Genomic DNA, 17,336 nt, shown 5'->3' on the forward strand with positions numbered 1-17,336 from the left:
ACAGTATCGCCACGCTCAATACCACCCTGGCACGCAGTGGCAAACCACGTGACTTCTGGACTACCCGAGCGCATGAGTACCACTTGTTTTGTTTTGGACGTTCTGACAGGTGGGCATTACTCTGAGCCTATCTATGATACGACATGCAAGCTTGGTTGGAGGATACTCCTAAGCGTGGCTGTGTTTACGGGTGTACTAAGAGACGACTAGGAGACGTTGAGCCAGGCAAGTAACCGTATTTGCGCACCGTTGCGCCAGAAGTGCCATCATCAGATTGGCGTTCTTTCACCATGGCGCCATGGATGGCCCTGGACATGAAGCCTTTTTTTCTGGACCCCTTCTACCAGACGGCTATACTGTGTTGCAGGCGGACCTGATGAGATTTACCCACTGTGGGCTGAAGACTCGGTTGTAGTGGCTCGCCTATCCAAGTGGGTGTGTGGATAGGTCTTGGGCGTGAACGGTAGGGTGTTGATATACGAGGAAGATCTAGAACAAAGAAAATGGGAAACAAGGGTAGCACCTCGGCATGTCTTCTGTGCGTACTTTCGGAGATGGAGATGGAAGATACAAGGCGCATCGAAGGAAGCGAGGGAATTTTCGCTGTTGAGGATGCGGTGAAGATGTCTCAGATTGAGAGATGGGGTACAATGTAGTAGACTGATTCCTGGGTGTTCACTTCCGTATATGCCTGTCGCTGTACATATCATAGGCATGTATGTACTTGTAGCAGGGGAAGGGGGGTTTGGGTGAGAGAAGATCAGTGGTACTTGGAGCAATGAAGGCCTTGGTCTTGCGCACAAGACCGGTACCATACAATACGGTGATCATGTGGGCCCATGATGCTTGCTCGAATGGCCCGCAGCCGAGCATTCGGCTCTTGCAGAGCGGAGCATTTGAATCTTGCAGCTTTGCACCCCTCTGCAGCTTGCATGATCATGCAACCTCGTCCTTGTCGATGCAGCATGTTGGGAGAGGAGGAGTTGGGAGTGAGTAGAGTCAGTAAGAAGGATACCAGCATGTTCTACCATGGTGGAGAGCCAGAGGATGATTGGCGATTGGCGATTGGCGACCGGCTTCACACGCCCAGTCCTCGGCCACCGGCTATCTTGTACCACAACGGGAACTTCAACCCCCTTGTACAGTGTAGGCACGAGCACGCCCAAGGGTCGCCAAAGGGTCGTGAAGCAGCTGAAGCCTGACCTAAAGCTCGCGCGCGGCGCTAATTGGGATTGCTGCACCATACTAGCATTGCATCCATCCCGTGTAGCGTGCACCCGACTCGGCCCCATGTCGCTTCAGCACTTGTGTGGGAACGAACCAAACGAATACCCCATGGCATAGACCACTCCATGGGCCGATTGCGAGGACACGAGGACCCGCTCCGATGTCATTTCCCTCTGTGGTGTTGCGTCGCCATCACGCACGGCAACGGCCCTATACAAACGAGTCGCCGCGTCGCTGTTCCGCTGCTTCCTGCACGCAGTTCATTCATGGAGAGAGTTGGGGCCTACCGGTACCTGTTGTGCATTCAATCGTCAGCGCCACCTACCCTACCTCTCCATTGGCCCGCACCAGATTGCGTCACTTCCCCCTACGCTGCTCGGCTGCTGAACATTGACTTTTCGCACTCGACACTCACCACACGGCATTTATTGTTATCGCATCGCCATTTGCAGACCCACGGTAAGATCTACCATCTCCCTTGCTGATTACCGATGGACATGTGCTCTCGACAGGGGTTCCTGCACACTCTCCCGTCAATCGCAATCAATTGGCTTTTTGCCTGCGACGCTCTCTGCAACCACCGCATCCGCAACCGGCTCCACGCATTTCTCATCTAACAACCCGCAGGTCGCTCGACGCTCCGCATACATAGCACCCAGGACATCGCACCTCCCTCGACTGCGAGTCTTGTCCTGCAATCTAGCCCCCAATCGCTGGCATGAAATACGGAGACACTCTACGCCAGAGGTCCATACCAGAATGGGGCCACTGTGAGTACCGCACCCACCCAGGCTTCAGAATCAGCGGCAAAGGTTGGCGACTGACCCAACGGGCTACAGATAATATCGACTATGACTATCTCAAAGACCTTATTAAACACCAGACCACGCCAGGCACCAACAAAGCCGTATCCATACCCGGACAGGGCGGCAGTTCGGAGGAGGCGTTCGGGAATCATTTCTTGAGGGTCTTGCAGGCGCAACATGATCGCATCAATCTATTCGTGCGGAGTAAGAGCGGGGAGATTGAAAGACGGATACAACATATAAACAAGTGCCTGGAGGATCTACAACACAAAAGGGTCAACTACACGCCCGGCGCCCAGTTGCCTGCACGGCTGGTCGAGAGATATGCAAAGATTGATGCAGACGTGACCAAGTAGGGCCCACGCGTCGTAGTGTTACCACGCAGACTATGTGCTAACAGAACACAGGACCGGCGAAGAGATCCGCTCTCTGTCTCGATTCCAAGTAGTGCAGCGGACCGGGTTCACCAAAATTCTCAAAAAGTATAAGCGCTGGACAAAGGATCGCGAGCTGAGCCATGTGTTTAAGAAGGAGATTAGTAGTCAGCCGGATAGTCTATTCCAGCTGGACCTGAGCTACTTGCTCGACCAATACATTGACGTTCTAGACGCCCTGCGCTCCGTGTTCGACACTGATGGCACTCCCGCGGCGTCTTCGGACGGGGCTAATGGCTCTGCAGCACGTCTCTTCAAGACTCTTGAAAAGGGAGAAGAGATTGACTTCGACGTGGCCCTGACAACAGTACCGCTGGGTGCAAAGGGGGAGAAGGCAGTGTATTGGATACACCCTGATCATATAGTTGAAGTGCAGGTCCTGTTGCTCCAACAAATGCGCCTCTACACTGGCAGCTCGAAAGTAGCATCACGGGTCGGGTCATCCCGAGGGCCACCCAGTCGACGCCAGTCTTTCATGAACCTCGGTATTGAAGACGATGTTGGTCTCGTGGTCTTGGACCATGCTGAAGCTTTTGCTTTCAAGCAGAACACGAGCACGATAGGGTCGAGCGAGGAAGCAGAAGGCATAATTGGCGTCAAAGCAGCCGGCCACATACGATATGTTGCATCTGGTAAGGCAGCGGTTGTGTTGAGCACTGAGTCTAATGGGCAGGGACAAGTGTCGACGGGGCTTAAGACAGCGAAGATGGAACGAAAGGCATTACAGACACTACTGGACACACCAGCAGCAGCAAGCGCTCCTGAAAGGTTTAATGATCACAAGGAGCAGGCGAACAGGTTCTCGAAAAACGACTATGCCGAGATCCAGCAGTGGTTGAAGGACCACCAATCCACCAAGCCCATTGCGGGTGCCATCTCGAAGCGGACGCGATTTGTTGGCCTACACAACAATGCTGCTGGCGGCACCTGGGCAGCCTTGGATCGGGATGTCTACCTCAGAGAGTCGCTGCACAAGGACCTAGAACAAGAGGACTGGGTTTCCCAAGCTCGATCTCAAGCGACCAAATTTCCGCATGCCATTTTGGAAGTCCGGAAAGAAGGTCGGCAGGCGTCGAGTCTTATCCAGACGCTCGACCGCAGCCATCTTGTCGAACGTGTCCGTGGGTTCTCGTTGGAAGCACACGCTGTGTGGGCATGCTGCAAACCCGACGCCATGTCTCCCCCTCTTTGGATCCCTCTTCTCGACAAGGACATTCGTAAATTACCAGAGCCTGTGAGAAGACGTAGCCGGAGGACGCGGACTACCAGCAACAGCGGTTCCCAACCCCCTGCCTCGCCCGAAGCAACCTCGACGTCCAACACTTCTTATGATGGGCAGTCTAGCCCCATTGCATCTCGCAATGGCGAATCGTCTGCGACCTCGGCGCAAGACTTTGTTGATCCACCCAATCTGCAAGCGTTCAGGAAGAAGAGTCGGAAACCTTTTGCAGACTACCCACCACCCATCTCTCGAACAGAGCCAGAGCCAGAGCCCCAACGCTACTGGAATGAATACGACCACCCTGAGGATGAAGAGACGGGATACTACATCTACGTTGACCCCAACGCGTCTGTCAAATTCCCTGGTCAGGAGCTCATGGAAGCATGCCTGCGGAAAACGCGCAGATTGTTCGGCATGCGCGAAAGACCAGCACGAGGTTCCTTTTCCGGAGACGAAGACGCATCCTCAGACGACGACGATGACGACACGGTCGACGAGTCTCCCATGGTCACAACCAGAAATTACGGCACCATTTCTTCGCACAACCTCCGCTCATCCTCCAATGACGGCTACTTCAGCAGCCTCTTCCGCTCCCTGCGCGACCCGCGCCATGATGCAAACATTCTGCAGGAACGTCGCTCCCTACTCAGCGAATTGGAAACGCATCAACACAAGACGGAGATGACGAAGTTGCGGTTCTATTCTACCAGTCTGGCGACTGCCATGATCATCGACGTCATTCTGGGAATCATGATTTGTACGAGCCGCAAGAAGGAGCGTGGGGTCGTGGATTTGGTGGTGCTGTTTGGCACCATTGTGACGCTGATTTTGTGTGCGGTTGGGGTTTTGAGCATGAAGACTCGGCGCGAGAGATTGGGGTGGGTGCATCAGGGTGTGGTGTTGTTTATTGCGGCGGGTGTGGTGGCGTTGGATGTGGTTCTGCTGTTGTGGGTGTTGAGGGTTTGATTGGGGTAAAGCAGGGTATTCTTTTGGTGCGAGGAGGGCGAGGAGGAGTGCTGGGGTATAAGGTGACCAAGGATGTTTTTATTTGACTTGGCTCGATTTGCTCTGGTTAGGTTGTTTTGTTTATTTCTTTGCGCAACTCTTGGGATAGCGATGGCGTGATGGATCCCGGTTCGGTGGAGTCTGGGGTTTGGCTTCTCGGGTGCCGCACCGCTGTTGCTTTAAGTCGTCGTTTGAGATGGGACAAAAACAGTGGAACATTTCAAAGTTGTGCAAAGCTGTTTGTTGCACTTTTGTGTGTGTGACGTACTTTTGAATGCATGCTTACTATAGTAGGGCATCGGATGCTATCATGATGGTTTGACATGCTGACTTCTTTGCGGCCTGTCATTGGCCAATTCCCTCAAACCCACAGCCCCGGTCGCCGGCCTTCTCCAGTTTCTCGGCTATACTGGTCGTGTGCTTTGCTTACCTGCGTACGTACTGGCCGCGGACCGAAGTCGCTTTCCTCCGATTTTATTTTGTGAAATGCGCCGTTGCTGAACTTTCTCCCTGTTGTCGTGTTTTCTTTCTCCACGCCACGGACCGGTCTTTTCACCATGCGGTCGCAGATGCTACGGGTTGGCCAGATGGCTAATTGTAGGGTGAGTGTTGTGTTTTACTGCTTTTGAGGGAAGTTTGGTTGGAGTTGGGGGGAAGAAGTCGGGGACTTATGATGGGAGCTGCTTCTATCCATGCACTGGAGTACGGCAATTCATACCTGACAAATTTACTGACATCCGTTCATTAGCCACATCTCTCTACCTCGCTCCGCATACCTACCCTCACATCACGAAGATGCCTCGCAACATCCCACGACCTACCCTCTGCCCGCTCCACCCAACTCGCCTCCCGCACCCCGCCCTACCCTCTCCTCCTCTCGCGCCTCGCAGAAGTACGCCGCGTGCTCGGGTCCTCGCGACACCTGACTCTTGCGGAGAAGATTCTATATGCACATCTGGACAACCCAGAGGAGTCGCTGCTGAGCAACACCAATGGTGGCAAGGACATTCGGGGCCAAGCAAACCTGAAGCTCAAGCCTGATCGTGTGGCAATGCAGGATGCAAGTGCACAGATGGCACTGCTGCAATTCATGAGCTGTGGACTGGGCAAGACGGCTGTGCCTGCAAGTATACACTGCGATCACATGGTCGTCGGCCACACGGGTGCGGATGCGGATTTGCCAAAGTCGATTGCCGAAAATAAAGAGGTGTTTGATTTCTTGGAGTCGGCGTCGAAGAAGTATGGTATCGAGTTTTGGCCGCCAGGTGCGGGCATTATTCATCAGTCGGTTTTGGAGAATTACAGTGCTCCTGGCTTGATGATGCTTGGCACAGACAGTCATTCGCCGAATGCTGGTGGACTGGGTGCGATTGTCATTGGTGTTGGGGGTGCGGACGCGGTGGACGCACTCGTTGATGCGCCGTGGGAGCTGAAGGCGCCTAAGATTCTGGGTGTGAAGCTCACTGGCGAACTCAGCGGGTGGGCGTCGCCCAAGGATGTCATTTTGAATTTGGCTGGCCAGCTTACTGTTCGGGTATGTCTGGCAATTACTCGTCCAGAAGGTCCTCTTGCTGATGTATGATGTATAGGGCGGCACTGGTTTTATTATCGAATACTTTGGGCCTGGTGTGCAGACGCTGAGCTGTACCGGCATGGCAACCATCTGGTAAGCTTCACGACGTTGGCACAAGCATGCTTGAGACTAACTTGCACAGTAACATGGGCGCTGAAGTCGGCGCAACGACCTCCCTCTTCCCTTTCTCCCCAGCTCACGTTCCATATCTTCAAGCCACACATCGAGGACCAATCGCTGAGGCTGCCCAAAAGATTGCCGATTCCCCAATGCAACAGAACCTGCTCCGTCCTGACCCCGAAGCTGCCTATGACAGGGTTATTGAGATCAATCTTTCGACTCTCGAGCCGCATATCAACGGGCCTTTCACTCCTGATCTCTCCACCCCTCTATCCAAATTCAAGTCTGTCGTTGAAGAGAAGAATTGGCCCAAGACGTTTGGCGCAGGTCTTATCGGTAGCTGCACAAACAGCTCATACCAGGACATGACCAGATCCGAGGAACTTGTCAAGCAGGCTTCAGCAGCTGGTCTCAAGCCAAAGGCAGACTTCTTCATCACTCCTGGAAGCGAGCAGATTCGGGCGACCTTGGAGCGTGATGACACTCTTTCAACATTTACATCTGCTGGGGGTACAGTTCTAGCCAACGCATGCGGTCCTTGCATTGGCCAGTGGACCCGTACCGACGGCGTGAAGAAGGGCGAAGCCAACGCCATTCTCACCTCCTACAATCGCAACTTTCCCGGCCGCAACGATGGCAATCGCGCGACGATGAACTTCCTCGCCTCCCCCGAACTCATCACCGCCATGACCTACTCTGGCTCCACAACCTTCAACCCCATGACCGACAGCATACCCACCCCCTCCGGCGAAGCCTTCAAGTTCTCCCCACCCAAAGGCTCCGACCTCCCCTCCGCCGGCTTCGCAGAGGGCAACCCAGCCTTCCTGCCCACCCCCGGCGTCCCCGATCCCAGCGTCTCCGTCCTCGTCTCCCCTACCTCCACCCGCCTCGCCCTCCTCGACCCCTTCCCCGCCTTCCCCCCAACCGAGCTCTCCAACCTCCGCGTCCTCTACAAAGTAAAAGGCCAATGCACAACCGACACCATCTCCGCCGCCGGCCCCTGGCTCAAATACAAAGGCCACCTGCCCAACATCAGCGAGAACACACTCATCGGCGCCGTCAACGCCGAAACCCTCGAAGTGAACACCGCCTACGATCTCGACGGCAGCCCGTCAACCATTCCCGCCCTCGCAAAGCGCTGGCGCGACCGCGGCATCGAATGGCTCGTCGTCGCCGAACACAACTACGGCGAGGGCTCGGCCCGCGAACACGCCGCCCTCCAACCTCGCTACCTCGGCGCCCGCATCATCCTCGCCAAATCTTTTGCTCGCATCCACGAGACTAATCTCAAGAAACAGGGCATCGTGCCGCTCACGTTTGCAGACGAGTCCGACTACGACGCCCTCGCTGCTTGTGACGAGGTTGCTACCCGCGGCCTCTTGGATGTTCTGCGCAATGGCGGTCAGGGCGAGGTCGAGCTGCTGGTTAGGAAACGCGATGGTGCGCTCAGGGTGGTCAAGACGAGACATACGCTGTCAAGGGATCAGACGGGTTTTATTCTCGCTGGCTCGGCGTTGAATCTTTTGGCTGCAAAGGGGAGGGAGGCTTGATTGGATTTGGATCTGGATTCGAATGTTTATGCCCCTAGGACGGCGGGTGGTGTGAATCACAAGAGGAGGATGAAAAGTGTAGGATCGAGGTCGGAGGGGGTCTTTTTTTTTTTTGCTCATTCACAGGCGTTTGGCGGTGGTGTCTGTGGCTTGGTGAGATGGGATGATGGATGTGATGGATGTATTTACTTTCACGATATTGGCTGGATTTGGGGTGGTGCTATGCTGTACTGCAGGAGACTAACTGTGTATTGCATATCCGCTCGTATATCATACCGTGAAATAAACCAGCACCTTGGATCTTTTGATTCCAATCAAGACGCTACTCGAGGACGTAGGAGAGCAGGAGAGCCGTAGTAGATTAAAGGAGATTAGAGTAGAGTGCAGTAAGTTCACCAAGTCCACATCAAATCCAGCATTGTCTTTTTTGGTCAAGATACATCATCGTCTCGCTCTTCATGGTACATGAACCGAATTTCACCAGCCGTATGTGGCCAGCCCCTGGAAGATATGGTCAGAGTATTGCCCCATGTCTCCTGGACCTTTTCCTTCTGGTCTCGTCTGCCCTGGCATCCATCCATCAATCGAATGAAACCCCCAGCAACAACCTCAAGCTAAGCACCCGCCACACCCCTGATATTGAACCCGCCACCACCATGGCCACTCGCCGATCCCCTGATACGAATCCCCTCCTCACTCCCTCCCCGTCCTCTGATGCGGAATTCCCCCTCATCTCTCGTGATCCGATCTGCAAGGCCCCTCTTCGCAGGCTGAGCCGGTTCCGAGAACTCGCTGGCCCAGGGATCTCGATCATCATTCTTGAGTCGTCCCCACATGGACCCGGAATCATCGTCGTCGTCACGTGTGATGCGATCGACTAGTGAGCGCTTCGCCTGCGGAACAACAGGTTGGCCATCTTTGGTCATGCGCGAGAGGAGCGAGTTGCCGCCGCCGCCGCGCGAGGCGTCAAAGGCGTCGGAGCGGCGGTGGTTGCCCATAGGTGAGCTCTCGATGTATTTCGAATCCTTCTGCCAACGTCCTCCGCCCGTCGGACCAGATGTGCGGTCGTAGTTTGCGCGATCGTGGGTCCAACGGTCCCCGCTGGGCTCGCGGCGGCGTCGCAGGTTTGTGCGGCTGCGGCTTCTACTGCGGTACCGGCGCCGTACTGTGTGACTGGATTCTTCTGCGAAGCCGAAACGGCCGTTGCCTTCTTCGTCTGTGGCGGGGGAGGCAGAGCGACCCCGTAGGCGGCCAAAGCGCGATTCGTCTGGAGACTGTGCACGGGGGCGGTACGAGTCGACATCTGCATTATTGGTGAGACGACCAGGCTCGCTGAGTCTGCCGTTTCGGCCGCGGGGGTCACGACCTCGCATTTCGTGCGAGTCACGATTATCGCGAATATCACGAGAGTCGCGGCCGTTGCGGCGTGGCCGTCTTCGATCAGCGCCAGAGTCTTCCATTGAGTCGTCTCCACTACTACCCCCAAGTTAGCAAATAACCATATCGATGGGGAACATGTGGCGCTCACCTGAACCGTCTCCTGTTCCTCGAGCCAGCATCCGGGTCATCGTAGTCTAGAAATTCCTTCCTTGGTGGTGGTCTCCGCCTAGGTTCCCTCTGCCGATTTCCAGCCACATCAGGATTGCGCTGATAATAATTACTCCTCGTTGCCGCGCCCTTTGGTTTCTGGTCCCCCGCATTGGTCTCTCTGATCGTCAACACACTATCCGGCTTCTTTGAATAGGGCTTGGCCTTTCTAGGTGCCTGCGCAGCTAAAGAGTTTACATTGCCCACCTCCGGGTGTGTGAGGATGCCCAGTGCCAGGGCAGCGTCGCCAGCGGTATAGAACTCTAGGTTCACAGAGTTGTCGCTGACCCAGCGTAATTGCTTGACGCGTGGCTCCGCACCGCAGTGCTCCATGGCATAGTACAGAGGATCGTTGGGGTCAAAGTCGCTGACGCCTTGGAGGTTGAGAGATTCGGGCCATGGCTGCTCAATCTTGATGTCTTCTAGGTATGCTTCTGGTATCCCATCTTTTGCGCTGGCATTTTGCTTTGAGCATGTTAGTAGGATACTCTACGCGTCGCTACCTCCCGCTGTTAGCTCTGGAGTTGTTACCTCGATTATCTGCCGCGGCTGCTGCACAACTGGCTCAACGTCGGCGCCAACATCGATATCAATGTCGTAGGCGACATCTGACATTTCGGTATCCATTGCCGCGGTTATGCGGTGTTTGTCTGTCTAGAGATGAGGTTTGCACGGAAAGGATAGTCGAGTCGTGGAGCTGATGGTGCAGGCGCGGTCAAGAGCCCGAACACTAACGTGATCACGTGCCAATGATGCTACATCGGAGGCGTCTCAGAGTTAGGTCTAGCGCAAGTATCGTGTTCAACCAGTCCCAACTTTACCAACGAAGATATAATTGCCGTCCGAACATACTGTTATGAGTATAAATTTATTAAGGAAAGAACTCAACCCAGAACCAATAGTCATAGGCTCCCCTGAATACTGCTACTTAGGTCAGACACCTCCGCATTTAAGACAACTGCCTGACCTTGCACCTTCACATAAGACCATCCACCATGGCCAATCAAATCTCAGACTGTTCAGCTCTGGTCCTCCAAAGTAAAGGTCCCTGTCTTAGTTATGAGATACTCGTTCACCGCTACATCCTTTCCAGACTCCTTTCCATAACCACTCTGTTTAATGCCACCGAACGGTGACTCGGCCGCCGATGAGTTACCTGTACGCTGTCAGCCTTGATCATGAACGATTTTTCTCCCAGATACTTACCCGTATTTAGTCCAATCATACCCGCTTCAAGGCTTTCAAATAGCCTCCACATACGATCCACGTTCTTTGTGAACAAGTAAGATGCAAGACCCATGCTCGTATCGTTCGCGGCCTTGACAACTTCATCTTCTGTTTCAAACTTGATGAAAGTACTTATCGGCGAGAACACTTCTTCCTTCGCAATGTCCATGTCTGGCGTGACGCCCGTGATGACGGTAGGTTCGAAGAAGTAGCCACCATTGTTCGCGACCTTGTTCCCACCAGTATGTATCTTTGCGCCCTCCTTCTTCGCATCTTCAACAAGAGAAAGCGCCTTCTCCACACCACGCTCTGTAGTGACTGGCCCCATAGTAGTCTTCTCATCCGCGCCATGTCCAACCACGATCTTTTGCACTTCTGCATTCCAGCGCTCGAGGAACTTGTCGAAGATGCCAGATTGTACATATATACGATTTGCAGTAATACATGCCTGTCCCGCATGTCGATACTTCAGTGCAAAGATCTGCGTCAATGCTTGTTCGATATTCGCATCGTCGAAAATCAGCACCGGGCAGTTCCCACCCAGCTCCAGCGTTACCTTCTTCAAGCCATCGGCGCAAATCTTTGCAACTAGTTTCCCAACCCTCGTCGAGCCTGTAAACGTGACCTTGCTCACCAGTTCATGTCTGCAAAGCGCCTCACTAAGCTCAGGCGTCTTATCAAGATCCGTAGTGAGCACGTTCAACGCGCCCTGGGGGAAGCCCGCTTTATGAGCTAAATAAGCCAGAGTCAACACCGTAATTGGCGTCTCAGGGCTCGGTTTCACAATCATCGTACACCCAGCCGCAAGCGCAGCACCCGCCTTCCTCAATATCATTGCAATAGGGAAATTCCACGGTACCAGCGCCGCTGTCACACCCAGTGGTTGCTTGATCGTGAAGATCCTGCGGTTTGGCAACGCGGGCGTGAAAACAGAGCCTTGGATCCTTTCTGCCTCGCCGGCAAACCACCACGTGAAACCTGTGGAATAATCGATTTCCCCGTACGCCTCTGAGCGCGGTTTCCCAGTCTCATAGACCAGCATCGTGGCGATATCCTCTCTGTTTTCTTTGATGAGGGCATCCCATCTGTACAGCATTTGGGCACGTTGACGAGGGCTGATTTTCTTGTATTCGAGGAAAGCAGCGTGAGAGGATTGGACAGCAGCATCAACGTCCGAGGCGTCATTTGTGGGGCAGCATGTCCATGGTTTGCCTGTACCGGGGTCTAGATGCTATCAGAAAGCGAGTCCACTGTTGTTTTGTAGATGACGGACCGACGACGTCGAAGGTCTTGCCTGAACTGGCTTTCACCCATTCGCCATTGACGAAGGAGAGGTTATGGAGGAGATTTGGGTTTTGGAGCTATCGCGGGTCAACTGAAATTCCTTCCTGAATGATTGCTCGATTTGATTCACCTTGAATGGAAGCTCGTACTGTCCTGAAGAGCCCATTTTGGCAAATGCTTCAAGATGAGATTCTGGGGTTCTTCTCTACTAAGTGATGAGTATAAACGTCTTGGGGGCAAGCAACTTAGTATCCTATATACCGGTAAAATAGGAAGCGTACGCACCCTTTACATCTCAGCAGTTCAAAGTAAAGACGTACACCGGTAGGTAATCCGTGTTGTCCAAAAGCAAAATCACATTTGTCCCCGACCAAGCTATCATACCGGTACCCAGGGTCAATGACATCGCTTTCCCCGCCCCACTTCCGTCTCCATCTCCATATAGCCTATGCGCCCCTCTTCCTCGAATCACCAACCCACCTCGCTTAGGCTACCGGTAACCCCAACACAGGCATCCGAAGAACGATCCGAGAAGCCGGGGGGAAGACTATCGGTGTCATCGGAGAAGATGGTATGCGATTGGTTCAAGCATCGGTGGTCCTCCAACACAAAGTTGCGCCCCCTCATACTCTACCCCTCATTGTGATGGCGTCCGCATTACGGCATGTATGTTCGGGCGGGAGTAGAGGGTGATTGGTAGTATGGATTGTGGGTAGGGCGTGATGGGTGTTGCAAGCGACGGGGAGAATCTTGCGATACTTCTCTAAACTGGTTTGGATGGTTGTGACTACCCTCCACGCTACCTACGCCATCACCTCGTTCGACATCTACAGTATTCAAAGTTACTCATATACTACAATACAATCAAACAGATTTAAACAACAAATTCATCATCAAACACCATCATGGGTCGACTAGAAGGAAAAGTCGCAATCGTCACAGGTCAATCTTCTTACCCCCCCCCCCCCCACCCCCAAGTGCCTTCCGCCACCACACCCCTAACACCATCCAGGCGCAGGCTCAGGCTTCGGAGCCGGCATAGCCAAAGCCTTCGCCAACGAAGGCGCCAAAGTCCTCGTCTGCGACATCAACACAACCGGCGGCTCAGCAACCGCAGCCACCAACCCCTCATCCCTCTCCTTCCACCAAATGGACGTGACCAAGTCCGCAGACTGGACCGCCACCATGGACGCCGTGATGCAGAAGTTTGGCCGCTGCGACATCCTCGTCAATAATGCGGGCTGGTCCTATGTCAACAAGCCGACGGTCACGGTCACCGAGGACGAGTTTGACCGCGTGTTTAATATTAATGTCAAGGGTGTGTATTTGGGGTGTAATGCGTGGGTTGAGCAGGCGATAGAGCGCAAGGAAGGCGGAGTTGTAATTAATATTGCGAGTGTGGGGGCTACGAGACCGAGACCGGGTTTGGTATGGTATAACGCGAGTAAAGGGGCCGTTTGGAATGTAGGTTCTTGAGTCTCCAAATCCACTTGGCAAGATTCAATGTTGACGACAATGAATAGGCGACAAAGGGTCTGGCGGCTGAGTATGGTCCGCATCAGATTCGTGTGGTGAGTATATGTCCGCTTGTCACCGCAACTGGGTTATTCTCGGCTTTCACAGGAATGGAGGATACGCCTGAGAATAGGACGAAGTTTACGTCCAATGTGCCCATGGGGAGGATTGGTGAAGTGGATGATGTGGTGAACGCTTGTATTTTCATGGCGTCGTCCGATGCCAAGTTCATCACAGGGGTCAATCTGGAGGTAGATGGTGGGCGTTGCATTTAGTACTGATTCAAAAAATAAGACAAGTCGTGTCTTCTGTGCAAGACTGAACAGTCAATGCATGTAAACGACCGACGCACATATGACCTTCTCACCAATCCCGTCTGTACATCAACATCCATCTTCCGAATTCATCCCGGCCCTTCAGATCTCCGCATACTCAGCTTCACCAGCGTCCCTCTTTCCCTGCACTCAGTTCAATCATAAAATTATAGATTTTCCTGGTATTCAGGTCTCCATATCTTCGTCTTCATCTGTATCACCGTCCTCCGCCAGCAACCTCTCAATCTCCCTCTTCTGCTTCGCAGTCTCCTCATCAACACTCTTCTGCTCAACTCCCTCATCAATCATTCCTGAAAAGGAAACTGCGCCCTCCCTCTCCTGTGCATCCAACTCAATACCCTTATCCACCGTAACACCCCAGCCCTCCCATACACTACCTCTATCAACAAGTGTCATAGGACCGCGAGTTGCGCGCCAGCGCTTGGTAAGTTCAGACTCCCTGTCGTATGAGGTAGACATGATGGAGTAAATGAGTTCGAGTTTAGTGTAGACGGCTCTATGTGACGCTACGGTCTTTTCATTACCAGCAATGGGTGTTCCCATATAGGTGAGGCCGGCAGGGTAGGATTCGAGAATTCTCCAGGCCTCTGATTGAGCGCGGCGGCAAACATTCTGCCATATTCCCATGGGTAGGAAGATGGCGCGCGAAAGGACTATCTTACCGCTTCCTGGGATGCTGTGGCCAAGGAGGAGGACATCGGTTTCCCGAACACCATTGTCGCCTAGTGCAACGCCACCTGGCCCAAGGGTATTTCCCGGGCGTATAACTTTGGGAAGGTATATCAGCACTGAAATTTCTTCTTGCGTAGAAGCAAATATTGGGGTTTTGTGCTGGGCTGTGCCACGATCTGTCCCAAGAGCTAAGAGGGGGTTGGCAGAGACAGGTAACGCGTGAGGTTGTGAGGTTCGCGATATGCCGGTCCGAGGAGACGTGTTCCGAGGATCGAGATTGGATACAGTTGGGTGTTGTGAATTTGAAACGGTATTGTGAGGATGCTGATTCCATGGCGTAACTGAATTTGGAGGCGGCAGTCTTGGTGTTAGTGGATGCACTGATGCTTGCGAGACTGATGGTAGCGGTGATGGCGATGGCAACCGAGGCAACTCTGGCAAAAGTGGTCGAGGAGCGAGGGTATGTTGTTGTTGTTGCTGTGCGCTTCCAGGACCCTGAGCGTTGTTCCTCTGCATAGGACCGCCGCTTCCTAGGGTTCGCAAGTAACTCAGGCTAATTGGGTCACTGGAGATACGACGCTGTGGAGGTGGTTGACTTGCTCCTGGTGCTAAATTCGAGTATGATGTCGGCATGGGAGCTCTAATCGGAAGTGTCATACTCCTCTGCCTTTCAAAGCCTAGAGGAGGCTGAAAAGATAGGGACGGCATCGCAGGTTGGTGCGCATGCGCTATGGCAACAGACGGGGGCGTTTGCATAGGACCAGGTGGATGTTGAACTGATATCGATGTACTCGATGCAGCTACCTCTGGTGTATCTATGGTAGGCGGTCTTGCATTAGTATCCCCTGTAACATAACTCTGGTGCATCATCTGGATCACTCGTTGGCGTTGTGTCGGTGTAAGGTTGTCGACGAAGGTTTCAATCTGTTGGGGATTCCAAGAGGGGCCATCTGCTGTAGTCTGAGGAATTGTGCCTGGATTAGTAGATGCCTGCATGGTATCGAAAGATCGAGTGACGAATTGTCGAGGATATGGCATACCGGGAGCTTGAGGTGGTGAATATGACTCTTGACACCCATTGGCCTCGGAGAGTGAACTAGTCCGACGCAGAATCAAACCTGCGGCAGACTGCCTGTTGAGCGACTCCAAATCGCTCACGCTTGCAAACAATGTGCTCTTCAGTCTACCCACTAGAGGCTTCGGCACAATGTTGATCCTGTCACCACCATGTGCACGACCTATCTGCAGCTTTTCCAGTATGTCCATCTCCATAGCCGGACGGGGAGTGTATGATGGCGTTGCCGGAATGAGCGGCACTCCTGTAGGGTCTGCGACTGTGACATTGCTACGAGCAGCTACCCTAGCCTCCAAAGCCAATCTGTTGCTGATCGCAGCCTCCGTGTGCTTCGCCCGTACCGCCATTTCTTTCTCCTTTTCAATATAATGAGCTTGTGCAGCCTTTGCATCCTTTTCATAGTTTTTGAGGCCATCCCTTTTGCTATCGCACGGGGTTTCTCTTACGGATTCCACTTGGAGTCTCTTGTAGTTAGTGATTTGCTGGACCGTGAGCCCCGCCTCGATGAGGATATTGAAAGCTCGTTGACGTGACTTGAAGCATGCAGCGTAATATTTAATTCTTCTCCCTGGATTCGTTGGGATGTTCAAAAGACGAGGGATGGGTTGGGACATGTGCGGCGGCTCGATGCCGTAGTGGACTTCGCGGTATTGGAGTCGCTCACTCAACTCGATTTCCTCTTCAAATGCTGCAATGTCGGGTTTTTCGCGGTTGTTAATTTTCGAGTTGGTCTCCTCATTGGTCGAGGGCTTCATTACACCAGCGAGGACTGTTGGTTCTATGTCTTCTGGGACTGTGCTATGATGATCTTTCTGCTTGGGATCCATAGAAATAATCAGTGGGTGGTACTCGAATTCCCACAGGCTGGGAATCTCCCATCTCATTGCTGCCTTCAAGGCCGTGCCGTCTCCTTGATAGAAATCAATCCATCGATACAGGAATTCGATGAAGTTTGGGACAAGCCGACTCTCCGCCTGTACGATGTCAATGAGGCATCGCAACATCTCTTCCCGCAGTAAGAGTTTAGGGTTGATGATGCGTCGCTCGACAATGTTGAGAAACGGTCCTTTGCATTCTTCAGTCTCTGGCTTGGAGGGAGCCTTTAGCTGTTGTGCGTCGAGGCGGGGCTTCTTGGATGATGGCGGTAAAGCAAGTCTTTGCTTGGATGGTGCGGCTTCAATTTTCCACTGCACACACCATGTCCAGAGCTCTTCACTTTTCTCGCGAGCTCTACGCTGTGTGAGTTCTTGCACGAGCGCCATACAAACATTGAGATTCGTGCTCATGCTGTAAACAAGCACAGTTTGCTTGTATTCCGTGTACGGTACGAGAGTCGGAAGGGGTTCGACATTACCAATGACGTCCTGTAGTTCGAGGTAGCGATCGTCAAGCAGATCGAGAACTGTACCAAAGGACGCCATGATCTTGTGAAAGGAGATGTGTAATCGAGATGAGGGGAATCGTACACTTGCTAAATGTTGAGAGTGGGTAGAGTCTTACAGAAAACAGGCCGAAAGACATCGTTGCTTTGGGATACGGAACAATAGCAAAGATGAGAGCGGCGTTGTGCAAACGCTCGTGCATATGAAGGTGAAGGTGAGACTCGCAAGTAAAAGACAGGGTAGGAAAGAACATTGGCTGCGCACCTTCCATCAGCTGTGCGCAACTACAGCTAGCACGTATACAAAGCAATACAATCGCAAG

At 53.2% G+C, this 17,336-nt stretch overlaps 7 protein-coding genes across 7 annotated transcripts; 4 read left to right on the forward strand and 3 right to left on the reverse strand.

Annotated features, from left to right (window-relative positions):
* Positions 1 to 1,019: 1,019 nt before the first annotated feature.
* Positions 1,020 to 1,202, forward strand: IAQ61_000338 (uncharacterized protein; the record flags this gene model as incomplete). Its single annotated transcript, XM_066094633.1, has 1 exon — positions 1,020 to 1,202. The coding sequence occupies one exon, from the start codon at positions 1,020 to 1,022 to the stop codon at positions 1,200 to 1,202; it is 183 nt and encodes a 60-aa protein (XP_065955486.1).
* Positions 1,203 to 1,352: 150 nt separating this feature from the next.
* On the forward strand, positions 1,353 to 4,655 carry IAQ61_000339 (uncharacterized protein; the record flags this gene model as incomplete). Its single annotated transcript, XM_066094634.1, has 5 exons — positions 1,353 to 1,686; positions 1,855 to 1,916; positions 1,973 to 1,997; positions 2,067 to 2,385; positions 2,441 to 4,655. 5 exons carry the CDS (start codon positions 1,353 to 1,355, stop codon positions 4,653 to 4,655), a joined length of 2,955 nt encoding a protein of 984 aa, XP_065955487.1.
* Positions 4,656 to 5,251: 596 nt separating this feature from the next.
* IAQ61_000340 (uncharacterized protein) lies at positions 5,252 to 7,937 on the forward strand (the record flags this gene model as incomplete). Its single annotated transcript, XM_003835475.2, has 4 exons — positions 5,252 to 5,296; positions 5,443 to 6,228; positions 6,284 to 6,360; positions 6,410 to 7,937. 4 exons carry the CDS (start codon positions 5,252 to 5,254, stop codon positions 7,935 to 7,937), a joined length of 2,436 nt encoding a protein of 811 aa, XP_003835523.2.
* Positions 7,938 to 8,551: 614 nt separating this feature from the next.
* IAQ61_000341 (uncharacterized protein) lies at positions 8,552 to 10,151 on the reverse strand (the record flags this gene model as incomplete). The annotated part of the gene is made up of 3 exons (XM_003835476.1): positions 8,552 to 9,413; positions 9,466 to 9,989; positions 10,056 to 10,151. 3 exons carry the CDS (start codon positions 10,149 to 10,151, stop codon positions 8,552 to 8,554), a joined length of 1,482 nt encoding a protein of 493 aa, XP_003835524.1.
* A 392-nt stretch (positions 10,152 to 10,543) lies between these two features.
* On the reverse strand, positions 10,544 to 12,201 carry IAQ61_000342 (uncharacterized protein; the record flags this gene model as incomplete). The annotated part of the gene is made up of 4 exons (XM_003835477.2): positions 10,544 to 10,680; positions 10,731 to 11,975; positions 12,025 to 12,112; positions 12,166 to 12,201. 4 exons carry the CDS (start codon positions 12,199 to 12,201, stop codon positions 10,544 to 10,546), a joined length of 1,506 nt encoding a protein of 501 aa, XP_003835525.2.
* Positions 12,202 to 12,637: 436 nt separating this feature from the next.
* Positions 12,638 to 13,905, forward strand: IAQ61_000343 (uncharacterized protein). Its single transcript, XM_003835479.2, has 3 exons — positions 12,638 to 12,977; positions 13,048 to 13,499; positions 13,559 to 13,905. Exons 1-3 carry the CDS (start codon positions 12,941 to 12,943, stop codon positions 13,823 to 13,825), a joined length of 756 nt encoding a protein of 251 aa, XP_003835527.1. The 5' UTR covers positions 12,638 to 12,940; the 3' UTR covers positions 13,826 to 13,905.
* A 145-nt stretch (positions 13,906 to 14,050) lies between these two features.
* Positions 14,051 to 17,053, reverse strand: IAQ61_000344 (uncharacterized protein; the record flags this gene model as incomplete). The annotated part of the gene is made up of 1 exon (XM_003835480.2): positions 14,051 to 17,053. One exon carries the CDS (start codon positions 17,051 to 17,053, stop codon positions 14,051 to 14,053), a length of 3,003 nt encoding a protein of 1,000 aa, XP_003835528.1.
* Positions 17,054 to 17,336: the final 283 nt, after the last annotated feature.

This window comes from Plenodomus lingam (assembly GCF_022343315.1).
Source record: "Plenodomus lingam strain CAN1 chromosome Unknown contig_1, whole genome shotgun sequence".
NCBI classification, from domain to species: domain Eukaryota; kingdom Fungi; phylum Ascomycota; class Dothideomycetes; order Pleosporales; family Leptosphaeriaceae; genus Plenodomus; species Plenodomus lingam.

What these genes read in the sequence shown, in the direction of transcription:
- IAQ61_000343 (XM_003835479.2), top strand. Translation starts at nt 12,941, where the DNA reads ATGGGTCGACTAGAAGGAAAAGTCGCAATCGTCACAG. An exon ending in AAAAGTCGCAATCGTCACAG is followed by an intron (nt 12,978 to 13,047) that starts GTCAATCTTCTT and finishes AACACCATCCAG; the next exon opens with GCGCAGGCTCAGGCTTCGGA. An exon ending in GTAAAGGGGCCGTTTGGAAT is followed by an intron (nt 13,500 to 13,558) that starts GTAGGTTCTTGA and finishes GACAATGAATAG; the next exon opens with GCGACAAAGGGTCTGGCGGC.